Source organism: Neomonachus schauinslandi, chromosome 16 (genome assembly GCF_002201575.2).
Source record: "Neomonachus schauinslandi chromosome 16, ASM220157v2, whole genome shotgun sequence".
Lineage (NCBI taxonomy): Eukaryota > Metazoa > Chordata > Mammalia > Carnivora > Phocidae > Neomonachus > Neomonachus schauinslandi.
The window spans coordinates 49,685,614-49,712,583 of record NC_058418.1 but is presented as its reverse complement, the minus strand read 5'-3'; the positions used below and the strand labels follow the sequence as shown (position 1 = coordinate 49,712,583).

Here is a 26,970-nt window from a genome sequence, read left to right as displayed (position 1 = left end):
TGATAAATCCCCTCAAACTGAAAAGCATATCAGGGGCTGCCAAAGCATAGGTGTGCTCCAACCATTCAGGGTTTCTTTGTGATCAGGATACACAGGGGTAGTTTAGAATAGGAAGGAGTTGTAATTTGCAACTTCATCTCCAGTAGGGAAGAATCTCCCTTAAAACTGCCATATCTTAGCCACCCCTCCCATCCTACTGTGGGTCCTTCATTCCTTCATTTTTTGAATTTCCTTTGAAGCCATTAATATTTCCCACCTGTGCCACCTTCTGTGGGTCAAGTTAATGACTACACTGTCTTGACCTTCCTTTACCCCTTTTGGAGTGAGAAGTATGCATAGGGATAATAGGGCAGTAGGCACATGTGTTACTTTTATAATTGAAAATAACTAAGGGCAATAGTTATATTATGGAAAATACTTAAAAAGCCCTCCCGGAGTGCCTGAGTGGCTTAGTCGGTTGAGCGTCCAACTCTTGGTTTTGGCTCAGGTCATGTTCTCACGGGTTGTGAGTTCAAGCTCCAAGATGGGTTCCATGCCCAGTGGGGAGTCTGCTTAAAGATTCTCTCCCTCTGTCCCCCCTCCAAAATAAATAAATAAATCTTTAAAAATAATTAAGCCATCCCAATCTCATTACCCCAACATATCAACACATTTTATTCATCAGAGCTTTTGTAAGCATGCGTGCAGTGCTCCCTGTTTCAGACCATACCCTCTTGTCTTCAGCACTTACCATATAAAATATAGGTTCCCAGTGGTTTGAGAAGGCTGAGACCTTTTCCAGTGTTATCCCCACAGAGGCAATCCAAAACAATGTCCACTCCTTCAGGAGAGATTCTAAATGGTGTGAAGACAAAGTAAGATACTGTCACCTGTTAGGGACCAAACTTTTGATCGCTCTCCCTTCCTGTGTCATGTTGTTTACTCCTAGAATCAGAAAGAGCTAGAGCTCCGGGAGTAGCCATAAATAGGCCAGGAGGCCAGGAGGTGGATTTACCTTTCTGGGTTCCACTCAAGAACTTCACAGAGCTGGAGGCAGCTAAAAGTCTGGCTGGTGGCTGATATCAGGAGCCAGCCTGGGTTAGGAGAGTGAGCGTGGACATCCCGCTCATTGAATGAATACGTTTGAATTTGTATCTAGCCACCTCTTGCAACTTCTCTGAGCCTTAGCTTTCTCCTTCATAAAGTGGAACAAGAATGTTTCTTTGTGCTGGGGATGAAATGAGGTGTCAAATGCTTGACCCATTGCCAGCCACACAACCATCACTCCAAAGTCAGTCACTCAACAATTCCTATCTGTGGAGCTTGAGCTATGGGCTAGGCTCTGTCCGAGGTGCTGGAAAGAGAGATGGGGGAACAAAACCAACATGTTCCTGTCTTCATGGGGTTTCCAGTCTAGCAGGGATTAGCTTTTCTCCCCTTCTCCCTCTCTCCTCAGTGAAGCACATTAATTTAACTCACAAACTTGTATTCATCCAATCTCTAGGTTCAATCTAAAATGGAATCTTTGAGGAAGAAGGTTAAATAGACAGGATCTCAGGGCGCCTGGTTGGTTCAGTTGGTTAAGCAGTTGACTCTTGGTTTTGGCTCAGGTCCTGATCTCAGGGTCCTGGGGTCAAGCCCCATATCAGGCTCCATGCTCAGTGGGAAGCCTGCTTGAGGATTCTCTCTCTCCCTCTCTCTCTGTCCCTCACCCCCATTCTCTTTCTCTCTCTCTCTCTCAAATAAATAAATCTTAAAAAAAAAAAAGAGAGAGGATCTTCCTGTAGAGTAGAAGTATCCAGAGTAGAGAGAATCCATATTTGTACTGTATTAAGCAGACGAAACATTTTTTGATCCCTTCTTCCATTAATTTATTTATACATTCATTGATTCACTCACTCACTCATGCATTTAGCAAACATCTACTGGGCTTCCACTGTTAGAAGATATTATGCTTGCAGGAGGGAGCTTTAAACAGGAAGGCTCTGGGGATTGTAGGGAAGATATTCATGCCCCCAGGGCTCCCAATTATGGCTAGGCCTTGCTCTGCTCAGACAAGAATGGCATTTCTTCAGATTTGTGAGTTTGCAGGATTATCTTGTCTTAGCACACAGCTCAGTATTTCTTCCTCCACCTTCATCCCCAAACAAAGTTCAGGCATTGCAGCTCATGTCAACAGCTGGATCCTGTTATCATAAGTAGGAAATTGCATGTGCATCTCTAGGGTTCAGACACTAAGCCAACTGCCCCATGCCCGAGGACAGCCAAGTTGTGACTTTCAAAAGCTGAGTCATGACCTTCAAAAGCCTTCGAGTCAAGTCCAAACTCCAGTCATTACAAAGACTCATCAAAAATTATCAGCTTAGCTTTTACCTAATAGAATGCTTATCTGTAAGGGTATGTCTGTTCAAGTCCCACCTATAAATTCAGAACTAGGGAATTAGGCCAGTGGATCTAAAACTTAAGTGTGCATCAGAATCTGGGGGGGGGGGGCACTCATTAAAACAGATTGCAATTTGCCCTCCTTCCCCCTCTTCTCCTAGCTTCTGATTCAGTTGGTTTGGGGTGGGCCCAAAGATGTGCGTTTCTAACAGGTTCTTAGGAGATACTGATGCTGCTGATTCTGGATCTACACTTTGGTCTAAGCCAGCTACTCGGGAGCCAAACTGGCTATTTTTTTTTATCAATAATTAATTTGTTCATTAAATATTTGGCCCTGGCACTGCACTAGGCACTGGAGATGCAGGTGTAAGCCCAAACAGATTTGATTTCTCCCCTTTTAGAACTTCTGTTAGGTAGATGTTAACCTATAATTACACAAATAAAAATTAAATTGAAATTGAATGGCATCTAGTGCCACAAGACCGTATCAATCTAGAGTTCACCCAGTCAGGTCTGCCAGAGAATGCATCCCTAGGAAAAAGCAAAGTGGATAAGTTATCTAGGTAAAGAGTGGCAGGAATAATGTTCCAGGTGGGGGGGGGGGGAACAGCATATGCAAAGGTCCTGTGGTGGGAGAAAGCCTGTGAGCAGGAAGACTGGGAAGCAGCCAGTAAAGAAAATGTAAAGAGGTGAGGCCTGAGAGGCAGTTGGGAGTTGGAATACACAGACTCCATTGGTGGGCTCTAGGTTGATGCCTCACACCTGGTGATCAGGTCTCCACCTTGCATCATGGGTTGGATAGCTGTGCTCCTGTCTTCCTCACTTCTACCAAGTGTGTTCACTCCTGTGGAAGTAGGACCCCACTCTGCTTCTACGACCAGCCCTCCTGGGCCACCAGGTCTTCCCTGCAAACTCCATTTCCCCAGGACCTCTTTCCTTTACTGCAAGATGCCTACCTGTGCTCAGGAGCAGCCTCCCAAATGCTGGGCTGTACACACCTTTGAGGGTACCTCTGAAGGACCTGTCCAGACCCAAATGCTCACATCTTGCCTAATGTTCCTCACATCTGTATTCTGTGAGTGCACATTTCCTCCCATAAACTACCAGTCACACCTCTTTGTATTAATTAGCTGCCCCATCTAGGCCTGTTGCTCTGTCCTCTGGTTCTGCAGAAATGCAAGGCAGCCCACAGCAAGGGGTGACCTATAAGCTACTGCCCACTTCCTCAACCTTACTTGCCACTAACTGCTCGGGGCATTTTGACCTTGTAGCAGTTCCTAAAACGTTCCTACCTCAGGACCTTTGCATATGCTATAGTCTCTGCCAGAACAGCCTTTCCCCAGTTCTCCCTAGAGCTCATCTTTCAGGTCTTACTCACATGTGAACTCCCCAGAAATGCTGTAACTAACCACCCGACCTGGAGTGGCAGCCCCAAATTATCTCTACTTTAGCATCTGTACTAAAGACACTTCTCAGTTTGTCATGGGCTGGAATTATTCTCTTGTCTCTTCCACCAAAATGTAAGTCCCATGAGACAGGGACCATGTTTGTGCTGCCTGTTTTATCCTCAATCCTCCTTATCCTGCAGGACACAGTGCAAATATTGATTCTCAATATTCTCAACAAATATTGATTGATTGTATGAATAGATGATTAAATAAATGATGAGTGAATGAATGCAGGACAAAGAAGAGAACATTTTAAGACTGGTATTCCACATTTCTATATGTGTGCTTCCTTCAAAGGAAACTCACATTTTCTGAGCTCTGCTGTATCCCGGGCATTTCAGAATTAATCTTCATGACAAGTCTGAGACAGGCATTTTAACTCCACTTTTTTGAGGAAGAAATGGAGGTTCTCAGATGCAGGGCCTTGCCCAAGCTTATGTAACTGGTACACCTAGAATTCAAACCTCGGTCCACTTTAACTCCAGAGCAATGGCCTTGCCACCATTCTGAATGTAAGAGCTAATAAATGTTCCAATCAGTCTAACTACGAAAGCATTGTTTGAGCAAGCAGCTCTGGGAAGCAGTCAATTTAATTTATTCTTTGAAAATTCTGTTTTAAATGCTGTCTTTAAAAATAAATATAGATATATCCAGAGTTAGACCATGTTACTCCAAACAGGCCAGGAGGTTTCTATTTTGAAGCTGCTTTTTTCTGTCTTAGATTATAGGAGAGGCCCAAGGTCAGGGTCTTACACATTTGTCCTAAATTTCCAGCCACTAGACAACCACTCACTGAGTGCTTACTTCATGCTGGACAGTGTGTGTGCTGAACTGGGGGTACGCAGATGAGGGCTCAGGTTCTTCCCTGTCATCCAGGAGCTCATGGATACTAAGGAACACAGACTAAATGGACAGCCCAGGCAGTCACCACAGGTCCAGTGGAGCCACTTGGGGCAGTGGAAGAGGATCCTTCTGTTAGTGATGAGCAAGAATTGGCTGGGTGATGAAGGAAAGGCATTTTGCAGAAAACACTCTGACAGGTTGGCCCAGGGCAGTCAGCACCAAATAGGCCCAAGGAAGAGGCTTTGGGGCACCAACCATGGTAATGAGAGACTCTGTCTGGACACTGTCTCCTTCCAGAAGGACCCAAGCATGTCTGCCACAACGGACAACTAACATGGAGTGTAGGGCAGGCATGAGAATATGAATTTCACCTCAGTATTGAGCATTTAGTTTGCCACCTACTTGCTGTGTGACCTAAGGTGAGTTACTTAGCCTGTTAGTGTCTCAGTGTCCCCACCTGTGGAAGGGAATGATGGGGATAACTCCCATCCCAAGCTTCTCTGTGAAGCTTGGATGAGTTGATGCACATGGAACATAGGGCCTGGCGCATGGTAACTTCTGGGTCCATGGTAGCTTTTTTTTATTATTTTTTCAGAGTGCGCCAAATGAAAGAGAATTCTTTTAGTTTGGGAAAAGAGTATAAAGGAAAGATTGCAAAACTTCAACAACCCAACCATTAACCCCAGCAACCTTCAGGGTGGGTGGAACCAGGCAACATACCCTAGGGCCCACTACAGGGAATGAGGAGCCTTGAACCATCACATCCAGAAACCAAGTAGGGGCCCCAGAAGCAGGGCAGGGTTTCCTATAGTGAGCTGTGGCCAGCCCTGATGACCACCACTACCACCACTAGGCACGCAGGGTCCCAGCGGGGGCTGAGCAAAGCTGGGAGCTGCTCCCTGGGCTTCTTGCTGGAGGGAGATGCTGCAGATCTCCTGTGTTCTTCTCTCCCCACACCTCTCTTGGCGTTGAGATAGCTGAGTCATGTAAGGCAGGGTTTGCACATGCACTGGGGTCACATCAGCCACAAACTCCTGCCTCTTGCTGTCACTGTGTCCTTTTGAAGGTCAGTGGTGGGGTGGGGGTGGAGGGTGAGAACAAGATGGATACTGAGCAGAGGGTGACGTCATTCCCCGTGCCCTGAGGGTGAGGATGCTTTGGTTGTTTCTGTCAAATCTTTAAGCAGTTGTGGTGCCTGGGTGGCTCAGTCGTTAAGCGTCTGCCTTCGGCTCAGGTCAAGGTCCCAGGGTCCTGGAATCGAGCCCCACATCGGGCTCCCTGCTCAGCGGAGCCTGCTTCTCCCTCTCCCTCTGCCTGCTGCTCACCCTGCTTGTGCTCTCTCTCTCTCACTATCTCTCTCTGTGTCAAATAAATAAATAAAAAATCTTTAAAAAAAAAAATCTTTAAGCAGTTGTTGCTCCTTTTAAGGTTAGATATGTTCCTTCAGGTGAGTTACAAAATTGAAAAGGTGCTCCATCCCCCATTCAATCATTAAAAGCCCAACCAGTGAATCAGACAGAATGGGACTCAGTCGGGTCTATTTCCAGTGCTCCAGGCCCCACAAGTAGGCTTGGAACAGGGCTTCCCTTACTCAACCTCACACTGAAAAGCACCTTAGCAGCTCCTTTTAATGAAACAACCATGGAAATCACAAGCACAGCTAGGCAACCCCTCAGAAGCTCAGGGGCCATCCTCATTCTTAGCACCCCTCCCCCCGCCTCACCTGCGTGTGTGTAATCATAATTACACAAAAGCAGACAGGGTGAGGGCTTTCTCCTGCTGTCATAAATCTCTGCAGATTCAAAAAGCAAACACAAAGAGCCCCAGCTCAGAGGTTCTCTGGGCCAAATTCAGCAGCAAGATATTTTGGAATTGTTGATCTGAGGTTTTCGTGCCTGTCCTTCCTCGGTTCCCAACCCCTTGCCCCTTTATTGTGAATGCTCCTCTTTGCTTCCCACCCACACAGATCAGTGAAGAATTTCTCCTGAGCAGTGGTAGGTCCAACAGGGCCATTACTGGGAGAGAAGCCCTTGACTTTGCCAAGAAATGTATCCCCCTTTATTGTAACTTTCATCTCCAGGTGGATCCTTGGTTCTCCACTCAGTGCTTCTCTTTCTGAATTCCTCTTTCTCTGAGAACTCATCTGTGCCATAGCTTTAACCATTCGCCCCCGAGCTCGTGACGGAGGGATGAGGCCCTTTCAGGGTGCCCAGCACAGTGCCTGGTGCATAGCAGGTTTCTCCCAGAGGGTCCAGCACAGTGTCTGGTGCACAGAAGGCTGAGTGCAGTCCCTGCCACATAGTAGGCTTCTCCCAGAGGGCTGAGCACAGTACCCAGTGCACAAGAGGCTTTTCACAGGGTGCTGAGCACAGTGCCTGGCACATAGTAGGCTTCCTAGTAAATGTGTACAATTACTTAGCAATACCACCTCTAGGAATCCATTCTTTTTTTTTTTTTTTTAAGATTTTATTTATTTATTTGACAGAGACACAGAGCACAAACAGGGGGGGCAGGAGAGGGAGAAGCAGGCTCCCGCTGAGCAGGGAGCCCGATGCAGGGCTCGATCCCAGGACCCGGGGATCATGTCCTGAGCCAAAGGCAGATGCTTAATGACTGAGCCGTCCAGGCACCCCTAGGAATCCATTCTCGATCACATTCTGTGCTCTCTCAAGGTGATTAGACTCTCCTTGATTTCTACCATCTCCGTTTCTTTATCTGTAAAATGAGGAACTTTCCCCTGGCAGGATTGTCTGAGGGGCACCACCGTGGTCCACTCATACGGGTCAGCAGAGGGAGAGGAGACCAGCAGAGCCTGGGGCTATGATCCACCTTGTCTGCACCCGCTCACCTGGCTGGGATTCGCTCCTCACCTCCCGCTACCTACTGAAATGCTTCCCTTCCATCAACCTCCCTGCTGGGGACTGCCCACTTTGGTGCTCTCTGTCTCTGTCTCTGTCTCTCTCTTTCTCTTTCTCTCCTCTTTACTTTTGAAGTCCTTATAGTGAGATGCACATGCTCAAAGCTTCTAATTCTTCTACTTGATTTCAAGCATAGTCAGAGAAGGGGCAAGGGATGTAAAGGTGAGATCTCTATTACAACTATTTCCTCCCATTCCCTTTACAATGCCTGGCTGAAGGCTGAGAACGCGTTCAAAAGAAGCTTACCAATTGACTGGCTTACAAAAGAATTTGCATCTCAAGAAATTTTATGTTATTATTTTTCCCCTCATGTATCACCACAGAACACTGTAACAAACAAAATCCATGGTCAGAAACCAAAGAGAAATCACTCTACATTGCACTCCTATTGCATATTAGTGGTTGGATTTTTTTTCCCACTTTCTTTTCATTTTTTGTCTTCATGCGCCAAGAATTTATACAAAGCTGTGATCACAGTGTAGCTAGAATTTGGCATTCTGCTTTTTTTCCACTCAATATGCCACTGTGGATATTTTTTCATTTTGTGACAGAATCTTCATAATTATCTTTTTTTTTTTTTTACGGGCTGCATAATACTCAAGCGTGTGGGTGTAGCATAATGCACTGAACTGTTTCCCTGCTGTTGATAATGGAGGCTGGTTCTGAAATCTCACCATTACAGACAATGCTATAATTCACCCTGTTGGTATATGTTGAGCACCTACCCTGAGGCAGAAGCAGTGCTTGGCTCTGCGACAGGCACTGAGTACCTATTGCTTGTATCTTCTTCTGGATTCTTTGCTGAGGGTATGGTTGGTGGGACAGAGGGCATGAACCCATCTGTGGCTTCCTAGTCATTTTTGATGGAATCGTAGGGTCTCTGCTTAAACACATAAGGAATCGGTGGAAGTCACATTTGAAAGAAGCTGGTGTTGAGGCAGGTCTCAGATGCTGTCTCTTTCTGCTCTTCTTTTTTTTAAAGATTTATTTATTTGACAGAGAGAGAGCGCGCGCACAGCAGGGGAAGCAGCAGAATGAGAGGAGGAAGCAGGCTTCCCGCCGAGCTGGAAGCCTCATGCGGGGCTGGATCCCAGGACCCTGGGATCATGACCTGAGCTGAAGGCAGATGCTCAACTGACTGAGCCACCCAGGCATCCCTCTTTCTGCTCTTCTGACATCAGCATGAATCACTGACTCGGGGCTAGAAGCAGGTTGAGGACAGTGCAGTGATGAGGGGCGGGGGGGGGAGATGGAAAATTCTCCAGGGAAAATGGGGAAGGCAGGAGCTCTCTGGTTATGTACTGTCACTTACTTACTTATTTAAGATGTTATTAATATATTTGAGAGAGAGAAAACACAAGCAGGAGAGGGACAGAGGGAGAGGGAGAAGCAGGCTCCCTGCTGAGCTGGGAGCCTGATGTGGGGCTCGATCCCAGGACCCTGGAATCACAACCTGAGCCACCCAGGTGCCGCTCACTGTCACTCTTAGAAGAGTAGCCACCTCCTGACCCTCTTTGCCCATTGCTTCCCACATCCTACTACCTCCAGCTACTCTGGTCCTCTTTCAGATTCTTGAATTTACCAAGTCATTCCTGAGCCTGGACCTTAACACATGCTGTTCTGCCTGGTCAGAAATGCTGTTCCTATGGCCAGTTTCTCATCCTTTAATGTTCAACCCGAATTCTTTGATGGACTCTGTGTCTGATCTCCCTGTCTGCATATGTTCATCAGCATCTTGCATTTCTCCACCAGAGCACATATCAAGAGTATAAATCAATATATTTTTAAAATACTGTTTTTTGTCCCTCTTCCCCAACTAGACTCAAAGCTCCATGAAGGCAGTGACTCTCAAGGTGGTTTTTTTGGCCAGATCTTCTGCCGTAGCACAGCACCTGGCCCATCACAGACACCTGGTATTAAGTTGGTCAGGGTATGAATGAGGAACGAATGCTTGCAAAATTATCATTTAAGGGATTAAAGGCAAAGCCTGCTGGAGAGACAATGGCAGTTCATTTTCCAGACCACAGTTCAAGAGATTCAAGTTATAAGAAGGAAGAGCTACATGAAGGTTAGGAAAGTAGGCAAAGGTCCATCCAGGAAGTCTTTAAAATATGCCTGCAATGTCTAGATATCTGAGAAACAGGTGCTGAACCTCTAATATCTAGTTTGGAAGCTCTTTTTTCACACCCCACTGGAAATATCGGGACAACCTTAAATTCTGTGCAAACCTCTACCTTTAAAATTTTTTTAAAAATCTGAAAATCCAGACCATCAGAAGACTCTCCTTTCCAAAAGACTCCCCCAAATTTCACCTAATCTGGTCTAAATCTATCCCCTTCGACAACCAGATCTCCCATCCTCTAAGTCCTTCAATTTGGAGAAAGTTGTTTCTTGATTATGATGCTAGACGGACAACTGACTTTCTCTGTGTCATACAATTTAGCGCCAGGAAATGAAGAGACCGAAACCACAGCTCTGAGACCTCTCTGAATCCCCTAAGGAGCTGGGAGTGGAGCGAGCCTGAGCATCAGCCCCCCCCGCCGCCCCATTCTGAGAGGCAGCAAGGTTGTGACACACAAATCATCTCAAGGTAGCTGGGTTTCCCACCTGATTTCCCATGTTGACACACACAGGGCCATAGTCAATAGCTTCAGGACCTCAGGTGGAGCATGGGTCAGGTTATAAACCCACGTTCCCCACCGTGGGTCTGCACCCACCAGCAACCTGATCTCCCTACCTACAGCCTCCCACCTCCCAGTCCTCCTCTACACACCACGAGTGACTCTTCAAAACTCAAATCTGATCGTGTCACCACTTTGTTCCTTCGGCAGCTCTCAGTCACACCCAGGTTGGAGTCCACATTTCCTTGGTCTGTCATGTGAATGAATGAGAAATAAACTTCTTGATGTAAAGGTCGTATCACAGCCACTATCATAATCTAGCTTGGCAAGTTACTCAACTGCACTGTTCCTCAGTTTTATCCTCTCCAAATTGGGGGGGGGAGGGGCTGTCATAATAGGGTTGCTGAGAATTAAATGAGCTCATCCACATCAAGTATTCAGCACAGAACTAGTAATACTCGGCCCCTGATATATGTTTACTATGATTGCTATTACTCTTAAGATCATCAGCCCTCTCTAAATGAGTGCTACTGTTCTTTAAGAGAAGAGCAAGGACCACCCTGGTGCTCTTTAGAGCAAACACCTTACCTTTTCACTTCCTGCACATAGTCTGCATTTCTGTCAAAGAGGTGGGTCATGGAGTCTTTGATTGCTTCATGCTTGAAAGTAGAAGCTGTTCCAAAGACAGTCACATTGGGGATAGTGGAACACAGCTGAGCCACAGCTTGGCCCTGGAAGTGAAATGCAATAGACAAGTCACACAGGAGAGTTACCATCCAACAGCCAGTCTTGCTGGAGTAGAGTGGGGTTTCTCAACCTTACCATTACTGACCTTTCTTAGGCTGGATCAGTCTTTTTGTAGGGGGCTGAAGTGGGCATTGTAAGATGTTTAGCAGCAACTTTCACCTCTGACCTGCTAGCTGCAAGTAGCACCCCTCGGTTTTGATAACCCAAAATGTCTCCAGACATTTCAGAATGCCCCCTGGGGGACAAAGTCTCCCTTGGTTGATAACTACTGAAAAACCCCAGTACCAAGACTTAACTATTATTTTACCACACTGAACCTCAGGTTCCTCATCTATAAATTAGCAATAATGGTACCTACTCCATAGGGATCTTGGGAGATGTCTTAGCTTAGATCCCCCAGAAGCTGAGGCAAGGATTTGAGAGTAAATACTCTATCTGGAATATGACCACAGGAAATACTAGGGTATCGAGACAGAAAGAGAAGGTAGCCAATAAACGGTGTGCTATCAAGTCAACACCCACCATGGGTAAATGGAACTCAGTCCTTCTGAGGAATTCCCTGAGCAGGTGTAGAATATACCTCAGAGTTATCCCCAAACACATGGTGAGGAGGCTGGAGTATTCATTCCCTAAATTTCCATCTGCTATCAGTCGAGAGTTGCTTCTGCAACAGTAATTCCTAGGTACATCTGGCTTGTTTTCATGGGCCAAGCACACTCCCACTGCCAGACTCGAAGCCCTAAGTATGCAACCTTCAGCAACATTGAATGCAGGAAGATATGGTGACAGCATCCACTCTGGGGCATGTTAAATGAGGCAATGTGTAACACGGGCCAAGCACCTGGCCCCAAACACGATACTTAATATAAATTACTCAATAAATCTTAATCCTCTGTTCCCTTTTGTGGCTGAGATGTCCAGGCATATAAAGAAAAGGTGAATGCATGAGGTTTAAATATTGAATGGTCTAAGAGAAGTCACAAACCCAGTTAGGAATGGGTGTTTTTTCCACATCCTTTCTCAGTATGGTCAGAAATGTAAGTCCTTGGACAAAATACTGTGATCATGTGAATTCAGAAACATTCCAGTAAAATCCAATTTGCTGCTAATGAAGGTGCATTCTAAAACCAAGTATTCTTTCTGCCATCTTAAGGAGGCAGAGATTATTCGACCAAAGTCAACTGTGATATTAACTTCTGCCTATCACTTCATTACATGTGTTCATGTTGGTGGACTAAATCAGGTTGGCAGGTCTATTTTTGGAAATGTTATTCTTCCTAACACTGGCAATGAAAGGCAACATTGACAGAATCCTCGAATGTCAGGGTTAGAAGATCATCCAATTACTCCCTCCCTATCATTGTTCCACAGATGAGGGAAAGGTGACTCAGAAAGGTTAAGTAGACCCAGTTCTTCAAAGGTACATCGAGAATCAAAGCAAGGACTCCTAACTTCTGGTTCTTGCCACTTTCCGTAATGCCATGCCATCTACTTATTTTGACATTTTAAGCTAAGCAGACTTTGAAGCTGCTGCCTAAAATAGACACGTTACTGACTTGGGGGTCAACATTTCAGAACATGGGCATGAACCTAAGACTTCAGTCAGACTATCATTCTTTCTTCTAAGAATACCTTTGATGTTTGGTTAATTTTTTTTTATCACTTGATTTTAGAGAACAAAGAGGGGACTATCCTTCTTGATAAGTGGAAATATCAGCAACCAATGCAGCAATCCTCTAAAATCCAACAGGGCTTGAGCTAACCTCGTTTGTGCTGGGACGGGAGATGAGATCTAGTTCCAGTATCTGTGTGGACCCTCCTGCCTGCTGTCCGTAGGCCACCATGACATTTACCCACTCAACTACTTTTTCCAAATTCCTATTATGTAATGGTCACACAGTTCGATGGATGGATGCAGGAGTGTCAGAAATGAGTGACACACCTTACTCTCTATTCTCTGGTCCCAAGTCCCCCACCGAGCCTTAGATTTGTGTATTGAATGACAACCTTGATGCCGGTCTCCACGTGGCTATCCAAAAACAACACATCAAAGCCAACTCATCCAAAACATAACTCTTGGCTATCTCCAAACAAGTTACTCCTTACATTGCTTTGCTGGGGCCATTATAACAAAATACCACAGACCAGGGGGCTTACACAACAGAAATTTGTTTCACCATTCTGGAGGCTGTAAGTCCAAAATCAAGGTGTTGGCAGGGTTGGTTCCTTCCAGTGGCTGTGAGGGAAGGGTCTGGTCCAGCCCTCTGTCCTTGGTTTGTAAATGGCTGTCTTCTCCCTAGGCCTCTTCACATGGTCCTCCCTCTATCCTTCCCAGTGCTGTGTGACCCTCATTCCAGGGTGTCCAACCTGTGTCCAAATTTCCCCTTCTTACAAGGATACTAGTCATATTGGATTAGGACCTACCCTCATTTAAACTTGATTATCTCTATAAAGACCCTATAGCCAGATGAGGGCACCTTCTGAGGTACTGGGAGTTAGGACTTCAACAAACGAATCAACAAGCAAGATTCAACCCATAACATTCCTCTTACTGCATTTCCTGCCTAGGTGGATGAAGCTGAACCATTTACCTATCACTAGGCTAAAGATGGGAATCTGGGGGTCACCTGACTCTTCTTACTCCTTCAGCTCCACATCTAGTTAGTGTATTGTTTCTACGCACATCTCTGTGACTATCACCTCTTAGTCTGGGTTGTTGAACTTCCTCACCTGGATGATGACAACACACTTCTGGCTGCCTGGCTGTTTCCGGGTGTACTTCACACCGTGCACAGATTGATTTTTCTCAAACACAACACTGAGCATCTCACTATTTGTCTCAAAGCTTTGCAGTGCCTACCATGGCTTTCAGAATGAAAAGCACACCCCTTTTTTTTACTTTAAAAATTTTAAAGATTTTTATTTATTTATTTGAAAAAGAGTGAAAGACAGAGAGCACGAATGGGGGGAGGGGCAGTGGGAGAAGCAGACTCCCCGCTGAGCTGGGAGCCCCATGCGGGACTCAATCCCAGGACCCTGGTACCATGACCTGAGCCGAAGGCAGATGCTTAACCTACTGAGCCACCCAGGCACCCCTGAAAAGCACACCCTTAAGTTTATCCCACAGGCTGGTGCTCTGGGATCTGACCCAGTCTACCTGAGAACATGCTGTCCCTCCACTTTTCTAGTATCTGCTCCCTAACAGAACATGGCACTTGATCTACCACTGATTGACATTCTCCATGATCCCAGTGCTGTGCAAGCCTCATTCCATGGTGTTCTCAGAATGAACCTTTAACCTGACTCTGCTGAGGAGGAGACTGAGTTTTACAGAGGTTAACACCTGGTCCAAGGCCACTAGGGTAAGATGGCAGACCTTGATCTGCTGTACTCACCAGCTGAGCAAGCTTGAGTAACATATCGGTTCTTCTGTTCATTCATCTTAATATGCAGAATGTAAGGCTATCTATACTCTAAGGTTTTTGTGGGACTATTTGACATAATGCATCCAAGGGCTTAGATTCATTTACAACAGTGAATGCTCAGTATTTGCTGTTACTACTCCTATGAATACTATTATTATTTTTCTTGCTATTATGTCAGCAGTATCTGACAGTATGTCAGCAAATCTACTATCCTGCTCTCCTGAAGGTATCACGCTGTTTTAACATGGACACTAGTTCCTAACATGCTGTCCCCTACCTATCATGCCTGTCCTTCCACTTCTGCCTTCTAATCACAGCCATTCCCCCTTAGGCAATTCTTCTTCCAGAAATCCTTTCCAGGTAGGGTCGCTTGCCTCTTTTTGTGCCACCATAGACCTGTAGTTCCTTCCTCCAGGACAGCGGCCACCATGGCCTTCTGGGACTGCTGAGTGACCCATCTGTGAGTCCCATGAGGCCAGCAACCATGACATATCAGGCTCTGTACCTCAGTGCCCAGGGCAGAGCCTGGCATATAACAGGTATTTGGTAATACTTGTCAAATGGATGCATGAGAAAGTACAGGAATGTGATGTAACGGGGCGGGGGGGGCCCTCTCATCATTTTGCAGATTGCCATGTCCTTTAGCATTGCTGAGTAGGTGTAAAGCACAGATTCAATTAATGTATCTAGCATCTGACCTGAGCAGAACTTTACCATTTCCATTTTCAAGGAAAAGATACCTGTGGTAGCAAAATGAGACAATATAAGTAACTGGGTTACTTATGTATTTATATAATTATATAACATAATACATGAGTATTTTATATAATATAAAATACAGAAATATAGAAATATATAATATGTATAATTAGAATAATATAAAATTAGTATTATATCGACCATTCTCTAACACCATACACAAAGATAAACTCAAAATGGATGAAAGACCTCAATGTGAGACAGGAATCCATCAAAATCCTAGAGGAGAACATAGGCAGTAACCTCTTTGACATCGGCCACAGCAACTTCTTTCAAGATACACCTCCCAAAGCTAGTGAAACAAAAGCAAAAATGAACTTTTGGGACTTCATCAAGATAAAAAGCTTCTGCACAGCAAAAGAAACAGTCAACAAAACAAAGAGGCAACCCACAGAATGGGAGAAGATATTTGCAAATGACACTACAGATAAAGGGCTGGTATCCAAGATCTATAAAGAACTTCTCAAATTCAACACCCAAAAAACAATAAGTCAAAAAGTGGGCAGAAGAGATGAACAGACACTTCTCTGAAGAAGACATACAAATGGCTAACAGACACATGAAAAAATGTTCATCATCATTAGCCATCAGGGAAATCCAAATCAAAACCACACTGAGATACCACCTTACACCAGTTAGAATGGCCAAAATGGACAGGGAAAGAAACAACAAATGTTGGAGAGGTTGTGGAGAAAGGGGAACCCTCTTACACTGTTGGTGGGAATGCAAGTTGGTACAGCCACTTTGGAAAACAGTGTGGAGGTTCCCCAAAAATTTAAAAATAGAGCTACCCTGGGACGCCTGGGTGGCTCAGTTGGTTAAGCATCTGCCTTCGGCTCAGGTCATGATCCCGGGGTCCTGGGATTGAGTCCCACATCGGGCTCCTTGCTCAGCAGGGAGCCTGCTTCTCCCTCTGCCTGCCTCTGTCTCTCTCTCTCTGATAAATAAATAAAATCTTAAAAAAAAAAAAAATATATATATATATATATAGAGCTACCCTATGACCCAGCAATTGCACTCCTGGGTATTTACCCCAAAGACACAGATGTAGTGAAAAGAAGGGCCATATGCACCCCAATGTTCATAGCAGCAATGTCCGCAATAGCCAAACTGTGGAAAGAGCCGAAATGCCCTTCAACAGATGAGTGGATAAAGAAGACGTGGTCCATATATACAATGGAATATTACTCAGTCATCAGAAAAGATGAATACCCAACTTTTACATCAACATGGATGGGACTGGAGGAGATTATGCTAAGTGAAATAAGTCAAGCAGAGAAAGTCAATTATCATATGGTTTCACTTATTTGTGGAACATAAGGAATAGCATGGAGGACATTAGGAGAAGGAAGGGAAAAATGAAAGGGGGGAGGAAATCGGAGGGGGAGATGAACCATGAGAGACTATGGACTCTGAGAAACAAACAGGATTTTGGGGGGTGGGGAGGGAGGATAGGTTAGCCTGGTGATGGGTATTAAGGAGGGCATGTACTGCATGGAGCACTGGGTGTTATACGAAAACAATGGATCGTGGATCACCACATCAAAAACTAATGATGTATTGTATGGTGACTAACATAACATAATAAAATTTTTTAAAAAATTTTATGTATATATATATATGTATAATCAGTATTATATAAGCATACATATATAAGTAGTAATATCTGATATTATAATATTCTACTTGTAATACATAATTAGTATAATATCACATAGTCATATATAATATATAATTAGCATAACATGCAAGTATTATATATAATATTACATCATAACTTGTATTATCATATAAATAATACTGGGTGGAAAAGCACATTCAGTGGACATCTGTTTGTAGCACCCCCTGCTTTGAGCTCTCTATTAACTCACTAAGGCAATGGGAGGCCCTTGCAAGATCCTCAATGATCTAAAGTAAATAATACTCAGCATTCTGAAGTGAAGCGGAATGTGTGCTTTCCCTCACACTTACAGAAAATCTGTACTCTCCCTTCTCTGACTCCCAAGGTGAGTGCCAGATCAGCATCTAATTTATCCGTGTTTCTCCCACGTGCCTAGAAAATAGCATGGGCTCAGTAAACATTTGTGGAAGACGGAATGAATTTTCAATAACAAGGATTTTGCAATTTACCTACAGACCCAGGACATAAAATGAACAAGACAGTCCATTCTCCTAGCAACGGCAACAAATGGAGCTTTGCACATACTTGTTTTTAATTGATTTTCCTGTCCGTCTTTAGAATGTAAGACTCCTGCAGTGAGCCACTGCCACTCCTCCCTATGGCTAGCAAGACAGCGAGTACAGCAGCGGACGGCCCCTTTGCCTCTCCATATGCCACGTACTGTGCTTAAGTGCTTCGTTAAATCCTCAAACCACATTTGGAGTAAATGCTTTTTTTTCCTTTTATACCTGAACGTGGAGATTCAGATGGGGAAAGGAACTTGTCCAAGGTAATATGGCTTGTAAGTGATATGGCCGGGGGGTCAAACTCAGGTCTCCCTGACTCCAAAGCCACTCTGCTATTATTAGTCTTCTTATCCATCCAGCTAAGCACTCTGAGTTGCTGACATGGAACTGAAGTCTTAGAGAAAACCATGGGTCCTTGGCATCAATCTGGAAGGCATCTCTGAGCCACTCTTAGAATAGCTCTGTCTCAGGTTCATGTGGGTCAACAGACCTCAGCCAGCTCAATCCTAATTCCAGGGCCTTCAGGGTCCCCTCAAGTAGAACACAACAATGAGAAATCCAGGGACAGTAGTTACAAGGGAGCTGTTTGGGGTCACTGAAATCTGACTCTTATCAACAGACTGGTGGTTCAAAGCAAGATCCTACTCCAGAAAAGCCAGGCACAGCAGACAGATGATTCGAGGAGCAAATGCATCTACATAAAAGGCTTAGTATACTGCCTTGTACATACTAAGCACTCAATAAATGGCAGTTTTTTGCTATCATTGCTCTGGGATTAGGACTGAGCTTGGTAGAAATTCTGGTTACCCCTTCAATGGGAATTTAGGATAGATGATCCTGTTAGTGCACTGAGATTTAGAAATCAGCATCAGAGACTCAACTAAGTAAGACACAAAGCATGGATGGCTTTCTCTATAACACAAATCACATCTTCCTCCTCAGACTTATTTCTCATCATATACCCAAAGTCTAGCTTTGGCCGTTTGGAAAAATGCTCAGTCTTTCCTACGTGTCATCCCTTTCTCACCACAGGACCGTTGCACAGGACTTTTCCCTGTCTTTTCTCCTGGCTGGTGTCTAGTCATCCTTCGAATCTTGGTCCCTCTGTTACTTCACTGAGTCATTCATTCCATCATTGGGACTATTTAATAAGTGCCTCTAACAGATTAGACATTGTGAGCAAGTTATATATGGTGCCTGTCATCTTGGAGCTCGCATTCTTGTAAAGACAACCATATTAATAAAATAAGTATGGAATTAAAAGTACAATTATACACCTAAACCAGGAGGCCGAGAACACCAATTTGAAACACTGAACCACTGGGATAAGACCACATTTGTACACTACATTTTCCCAAATGTACAGAAAACGAGAGGCATGTACTAAAATGGACATGTGGGGGAAAGTACAGATAAAATGGAAACTACACTTGGTCTCTATGTCCTCTTCAGTCCTAAGATTTCTAGCGCACACTGACTGGTTCTTCAAGTGCTAAAAAAAATCTTTCTGAAGAAGCATCTCAGAGAGAATGCAAGTTTGCTCATTACCCTAAGTCTGATGAAAAATGGAACTTTCTATTGCTAACTTGACCATTTCTGAAATCATTTTAAAAATAGGATTATGTTTATCTCTTCCAGAAGTTGTTTTCACTTTTAAACAGCTCACTTATGCAGAGTCAAAGAATGGAAAAGAATTAGCAAAGTGAGCTTGTGAAAGTACCGACGAGATTCCTAGGGTAAATGGTGAGGAGAGATTGTTTTCTTCCAAAGAATTGTCAGTTTCTCTTTTCATCTCCATCATTGCATAGAGGCACTTAGACTAAGAAAGCTAACAGAACGTTACCACAAAATCTCCTACACTGGATACCTGAGCCAGGCTTATGCTTTTCTTATGACAATATAGATTCCCATGTTGGGATTTAGACACAGGTTTAGGAACGTTTATTTTAGATCAGTGCTGTCATTCGCTGTTCAACAATTCAGTTGACTCAATTGTTCTAAGGGGAAGAAATTCGGATCCCACTGTGGGGGCTGATCCATGTGACTCTCCATCAAAGGCAGCAAAGAATATGCTATGTTCTCACCAAGTACACTCTAAGAATCAGTCAGGTTCCTTTTTCTTTATCTTGTTTGCACCGCAAACCTGTTGTTCTGCCCACGACACTCCCTTTAACATTCATGTGCAGAGAATTCCAACAGCAAGGAGCCTCAGCGGCACGCGGCTGAAGGACAAGACAGAAGGAGGAGTCAATTGCTCAAGACAGAAGTATGGAAACTTTTTTTTAATCCAAAAAAGCAGTAGACACATTCCAGGGAAGACGTGGTAGATAATATCTTTACTTCCTACTTTTATTTATTATATAGATCAGTGCTTCTCAGTAGCTGGTGCTGGAACCAACAGCACCAACATCATCTGCAGTCTTGTGAGAAGGTTCCACCGCCCCTCAGGGGTGCCTGGCAGGCTCAGTCGGTTAAGCATCTGCCTTTGGCTCAGGTCGTGATCTTCGGGTCCTGGGATCAAGTCCCGTGTTGAGCTCCCTGCTCAGTGGGAAGTCTGTTTTTCCCTGTTCTTTTGCCCCTCCCCCCACTCCTGCTTGCTCACTCTCTCTCTCTCTAATAAATAAATAAAATCTTTAAAAAAATTAAAAAAACGAAGGCTCCACTCCAGACCTACAGAATCAGAAACTCTGGGGGTGGGGCCTGAGAATCTGAATTTTAACAAGCCTTCCAGAAGATTCTGATACAGCTCACAGTGAGAACCACTGATATATATCATCTTTAATGGCACTCACTCTACTCCACATGATTTGGATGCTGAGGCCCCCATAATGCTCAGAATATCTTAATATCAGATATTTTATTTAAAACCAAGGTGGGGCCTTATTATTAATATAGATTTATAGTATTTATAATTCTAACGTGCAACCCTGGCTGAGGGTCCAGCACTCTATAAAGTTTCCCTTCTACCAGTTTGGTCAATGATGGCATCATAACAACCCCCTTTTCCTAGTTGGGGTTGACATCACAGACTATGGGCTGCAATGTGGGATCCTATAGATCAAGCATGACTAACACTATGTCTGTGAGTCAGAGGTGCAATAAGAGAAAATAATTCGCCATCCCCATTAGCAGGGTCTGAAGTTCTGGACGCTTAGAGAAATTCCGCCCCCCTGCTCCGTGGGCCTCAGCTCTGCTGCTGAACATCCAGGTTTTCCAAGCCATTCACAGCCCTGCCCATCAGACGACTGCAAGGGTGAATATTTAAACCTTTTTCTCTGCTCATACTGCACTGAGCTCCTTCCAGAGGCACTCAGTTGAGACGCAGTAGGGCAGAGCGGTGAAGAGTGTAGGTTTATTTATTCAACCTCATCTGCTCGGAGTTCCCTGTCTGCCAGGCAGGGTCTATATGCTCCACAAACACAGCTCATCTGATCTGTATCATGGTGTCCAAGAGGCTGAGGACTATTTCACCCGCATTTTCGAGATGAAAGAACTGAGGCACAGAGCAGTTATGTAAATGCCCAAAGTCACACAGTAATAACCTGAGACAAGAACCAAACCCACAGTGTCTGGCTCCAGGACATTAGTGGGTCCGAAGGCTGAAGGGAGAGAAGGAACCATCTCTTACTGGCTAGTCAAGCCCTGCAGGCACTTTATACATCTCATTTTACCCTCCCAACGTCATAATCCCACCATGAAGACAGGCTCAGAAAGTCAGTACTAGCAACCAGAAATAATGGGATTTAGACCCACGCCTCCTTGTCACGAAGCCTCGGTTCTTTGTTCTTGACCACCAGTAGAGGGAATAGAGATGAGACACATCAGAGGTTGCAGAGCAAGCTAAAACTCCTGAGCCCCACACCTGATTCGGTCCTGGTGCAGCCACCTAACCTGGCTGAGCTTCAGATTCCTCTTATGTAAATCAGGGATGACAAAGTCTACTTCACGAGGTCAAGTGTGGGACAAAGGAGACTACATAAGTGATATGATTCCCCAGGGTAGACCCAGAGCAGGTTCTCAATAATCTAGTTTTCCCCCATTGCCGTCCAAAGCCACCTCTTCCAGGAAGCCCTCCTGGGGATCCTCAGAAGGGGTTAATGTCTCCTGCTTTGCCCCCAAAGTCACACACATCACTACTCAACCATCTTTTACTCTGCTGTGATGATTCTTCTCTCCCTTCCCCTCCTCGCTCACCTCCTCCCTCCCCCTCCTCCTTCACCTCTGTCTCTCTCTCTTCCTTTTGAAAAAAATACCTCTTTTTGCATCTCCCACCAGGTGTCAGCTCCTTACAGGGAGGACGACATCTTATTGCCCTCTGTCTTGCACATTAAGCCCACTGCTTAGTTCTCAGTGACTGTGTGTTGAATGTAGGAAATAACAGTAAACAGAAGTTTGGAGAACAAATAGCAAAGGTCAGAGAGGACTCTCAAGGTCAGAGGGTGATCCAGGGCTGGGACTTGGGATATAAGCCCTTCTTTGCTTTATCCCTCGGTTGGATGTGGACAAAGTCTACTCTCCACCCAATTGGCATCAGAGATGGGGGGAAACTTATGTGCCTGCCAAGAGTAAATATTTTCTTGTTTTTTCTTTTCAACCATACACATGGAATGGGGAGCAAGGTAAGATGAGGGAGGGATAGAGAAAGAACGTTAGAGTCAAACAGGTGTGGCCATAGAAATCTATTTCTTGCAGAGCCACCAGCGCCTTATTACAATTGGGTCACAGCGTAGGTTCCTCCCAGCTCAGTGTCTTGCAGACGCTGGCCTGGCTTTGCCCCTCCCATCCATGCACACCGGCCAGTAGAGGCCTGCTTCTGAGAATCTGGTCACCTCTGTGGACAGGGGGATGTCGTGAAGGGATTTGGCAAGAATGACTCCCATGCCAGGCATGAGCCTAGCTCCCCACCTGATGCCTAAAGCCCTTGGTCTCAGCACAGCTGGGTTTCCTAAAGACTGTGTGTCACCAAGCAGGCAGCTTGGGGACTGAGGGTGGGAGGGAAGTGGCTTTCGCTTTCCCATAGTTCCTCCTAGGAGGTGGTCCCATGAACACAGGATCCAACTGGGATGATGTACCGGTAGCAGCTCGGCCTTCTGCTCTGATTGAGAGGGAAGCCGGTCTGGTATCACGTCATGGTGTTTGAGGGTCCAACGCCATGGTGCATTTTTGTTTGAGCAATAAGGAAGGGCAGCCCCAAGACAGGGGTCGAGAGAGACGCAGAAGTAGGGCCTTAGGGAAATAGATTGTATGAGGTCCTCCCTTCCAAACAAGACCCGAAGTAAGCTGGCTCCAAAGGGAGCCCTGGATACACAGCAGCAGAAATGCTGAGTCCTGGGGCACCTGGGTGGCTCAGTTGGTTACGTGGCCGACTCTTGATTTCAGCTCAGGTCTTGATCTCAGGGTTGTGAGATCAAGCCCCGTGTCGGGCTCCATGCTAGGTGCAGAGCCTGCTTAAGATTCTCTCTCTCTCCCTCTTACCTCATCCCTCTCTCTAAAGAAAGAAAGGAAGGAGGGGAGGGGAATCCTGAGTCCTAACCCTCCTGCGATTTCAGCTTGAGTTGCTCATATTAGCAGGAAGGGCCAGAGCACAGCATTTCCGAGGGCCTACGTGAAGCAGCTCAGCATACAGGCAGAGGAGAACAGGGACTTTAAAAAAACTTGGAGTGAGATTAAAAGAAAAAAGGTGTACATATTTAACATATACATCTTCCTGAATTTCATGTATACATCCCATGAAACTCTCACAGTAAGCAGTGTTACCAACTTAACCATCACCTCTAAAATGTCCTCCTACCCTCTGTTCTTTTTTTGTGATAACATTTAACAGAAGATCTGCCTTCTTCACAAATGTTTAAGTATTCAGTGCAGTATTGTTAACCAGAGGCTCCCTGCTGGACAGGATACTGCTGGGACTCGTTCATCGCGAATAACTGAAACCACACACCCTTTGATACATCCCCACTCCACCTCCTCTAGCCCCTGGCAGCCACCATCCCACTCTCTGCCTCTGTGACCTTTAGATTCCTGATCTAAGTGGGATCATGTAGGATTCATTCTTCTGGCTGTGGCTCACTTCCCGTAGCATAACGTCCTCCAGGTTCATCCATCCTCCTCCTTTTTTAGGGCTGAATGATATTCTATTGTATGTCTGTACCACATTTTGCTTATCCATTCATCTGTTGAAGGACATTTAGGTTGTTTCCATGTCTTTGTTATTGTAAATAATACTGCAGTGAACATAGGAGTGCAGACATCTCCCCGAGATCCTGATTTGAGTTCTTTTAGATGGATACCCAGAAGTGGAATTGCTGGATCATACGGCAGCTCTATTTTTAATTTTTTGAGGAGCCTCCATAGTGTTTTCCATAATAATGGTTGTACCAATTTGCATTCCTACCCACAGTGTACAAGGGTTCCTTTTCATCCACATCCTTGCCAACATTTACCTTTTTTTTTTTTTTTTTTGAGAATAGCCATTCTAGCAGGTGGGCGGTGGTATCCCACTGTGGTTTTGATTTGCATTTCCCTGATGACAAGTGATGACGAGTACCCTTTGAGTGAGGCAGACCTGAATCTGAAACCCTGATGTACCACTGCTGGGCTGTGTGAGTTTGGACAGATATTTCATCTCTCTGAGCTGCAGTGGTCTCATCTATAAGATGGAGAATGAGCTAACTATGCAAAGGAGTGCAGACTAGAATGCTTAGGACAGGGCCAGGCAGGTAGTACAGGTTAGGGCCCTTCTGTTCTTCCCACACTAAAGATTGCTACATGCTATGTTATGGTCTTCAGCCTGCGAGTTCTAGGTTATACAGCTTCTTCTCAGGCCCTCTGGGATTTATGATTGTCAGCTGCAGGGCAGGTAGCTGGGTTGGAAGGGTTTGATTTATGGCCACCACTCCCCATTCCCCTACCTCCTGGCAGGCCCAGCTGTGAGCTCTGGCAACTGGAATGTGGGCATCTATATTGTAAATTTTTCCAAATTTCCTGTAAATTACATGTTTTGGCATCTTAAAAAATCTTTCTGGCCGGGGAGACTGTCCTTCCCTGGGCTAGCCAATCTTAGAAATACAAAAAGGGCTCAGTTAGGAGCATGCCATCGATATGCAAACTGACCAGCCCAGAGCCAGACATCCTCTATCTGGTCCATATACCCCAGAAGGAAATACTCCTCTGCCTGGATCACCCCAGGGCCAGATACCAGGCAAATAGAGACCATCCCTATAGCCCAGACCCCACTGAAATTATTCACACTAGCCTAAGCTGCCCACACTGCTCTGCCTTGCTTTTCCACAGAAACCCCAATAAAGACCATTGCTTAAGTGCATCCACCGCTGCTGTCTTCTGCCTCCTGACCACCCTCCTGACCACCCTGGTGTCTTTCCCATGTGGTCCTGTGTGCCTCCATGTCTTTAGGACCTGTGAGTGTAATAAACTTTATTTCCCCCAGGCTCTCCTCTGTCTTCTCTTGTGGCCACATCTGACTGACCATCTAATAAAGGAATACAAAACAGCATCCCTCTTTTGTCCCAGGGGTTGAGTGTTTTTGTGCAGTGTACAACTTGCCCAACTGCACATGGTGACCTTACTACCCAGCCCTCATGGGGATCATATCAAGTCTTGTGTCTCTCATCAGTACCACTTTCCAACTGATGGAAACTGCGGGTGGCCATAGGCCAACCCCTAGTTCATAGACTCCCACATTGCCTGAGACTTGGATTCCAGCAACCACGTGACAGGAATCCCAGCCAGGGAGCCAGTCCAGCCCACCAGATGGCAAAGTCTCCTTCATGGGGCTCTAAATCATGGTGGGGCAGAACCACTTCCAGGCTGGCTGCCTTCCACGCAGTGCATCTGGATAAATTTCCTGGATGATTACATTTGCATGGTGGGATGCCGGATTCACATTTCCAGCCAAATGACAATTTGTACCCACAGTTTGGAACTGTGGCTTTGATAAATGCATCTCTTTCAACCAAAACCTTGTTAGGTAGAGTGATCATTAGAATTTCTCATCTAAATTGGGATATTCTTTGAGAGTGAAGGGGGATACTATTATTACCTTTTCCCATCCAACAGGTATAAACTGGAAGTGTCCTAGGCAGATTGGGTCACCCTACCTATTCAAGCAGCCACCCTAATATTAAGTCAAGGAAAATCAAGGTGGCCAGAAGAGGAGAGCAAAGGTGTAGGCATCTGTGGAACCTGGACTTTGATCCTTGGATCTACCACTCATCACTTGAGGGACAGCGGCCCAATTATTCTGAACGGACAGCTTATCTTTAACATTGGGATAATTGTACCTACCTCACAGAGTTGACCCGAGTGTTAAGTAGACATATAGAGAGAAAGCTCTGCACAGGGCCGAGTACAAAGCAAGGACTTAGGAAGTATAAGCTTGCATGCCCCACTCCCCTCTTTGCCCATGGACTACATTGTCTGCGCCCCAACTGCAGAGATTTGGGAAGATGAGGTGCCTCAGCGCCAAGCAGAAAGTAAGCATCCTCACTTGGACGATGGTTTCCACACCTCAGCAGTCTGCCTGCATGCCTTTTCCTGACTGTCCCTGTTCATTGAAGTCACCTCATTAACCAGACCTCTGGACAGGAACAAGAGCCTGACCTTCTGATAGGGTCGACAGCTTCACCGGGAAGCATCTGCCCTGGGCATGAAATACCCAAACTCTCAAAGCACTGCTCTCCCCTGCCTGCCCTCAGAGATCATGCATCGAGACTCTTTCTGCGGCTTCCCACCCCTTGGCTGAGGTTCTGAACCTGGCATTGCAGAGCCCATCCCGGCAGGGGTGGCATCGGATGTCTCTGGATAAGAGCACGTTTAATCTTAGGGCCTGTGAGGAATCGAAGTGCACAGAAGCCGGTCTCCAGAGGGGAATTCCCACGGGGATGTTTAGCCCTATCCGCCCACCGGCCGCTCTCTGCCTCTCCATCCTCAGACCTGCTCTCTCTAAAGAGCAGCTCACTTCCCAGTGCTTGATCCTGCTGTTTCAAATCAACAGCACACTTTCAAAGTTAACTGACTTTCTTTGTAAATGCAATAAGTATAAAATTCCTCCACGCTTGATATTGTGTATCAAGCCCTCTCTCTTGCTTATAGAGACACCACCAGGCCCAACACTAGGTCTTTAATGGCCTCTGTCGGGACCCCACCTGTCTTTGCCTAGCACCAGGCACAAACAAGGTGTCCATAAAAATGTAGGAATGAATGAATGCAAGAGAATCTCTTCACATTTTTTCCTTCTCTGGCACATCTCAGTAAGGCTGCATCCTGTTCCTTTCATGGTTTGCTTTTCACAGTCCCACCAGTTTTACGTTTATCTGTTGTACCATGCAGCACATGAATCAGGGCGCTGTGCTCTGTGCATACTTAATTCGTGCCACACACTGCACAGGGTTCTGGGAAAACTAGCAGCAGGCAGAAGGTTCTGGACACGGATTGCCTATGGAATAGCCCTGACTATACTTACCAGCCATCTGGAACTGGGTGAGTCACATGAGCTTTTAGAACATTAGCTTCCGCACATGTGCGTGGTAACGGTGCCCACCCCTCGATGGGTGTGAGGAGTGACAGATGTGATCCCGTAAAGGGCTGGGCATCCTGCCTGCATCAGCTAGATTATGGTTGAGGACTTTGATGTCTCTTCCGT

General features: G+C 45.5%; 1 protein-coding gene across 1 annotated transcript in view; it reads right to left on the bottom strand.

The window, feature by feature from the left end:
• VAT1L (vesicle amine transport 1 like) overlaps positions 1 to 26,970 on the bottom strand; it is a 139,099-nt gene that overhangs the window by 70,031 nt on the left and 42,098 nt on the right. Inside the window, exons 4-5 of the mRNA XM_021702754.1 lie at positions 10,780 to 10,922; positions 731 to 834 (exon numbers count right to left, since the gene is read on the bottom strand). Of these exons, the coding sequence (XP_021558429.1) occupies positions 731 to 834; positions 10,780 to 10,922 (247 nt within the window). The remainder of the gene's footprint in view (positions 1 to 730; positions 835 to 10,779; positions 10,923 to 26,970) is intronic.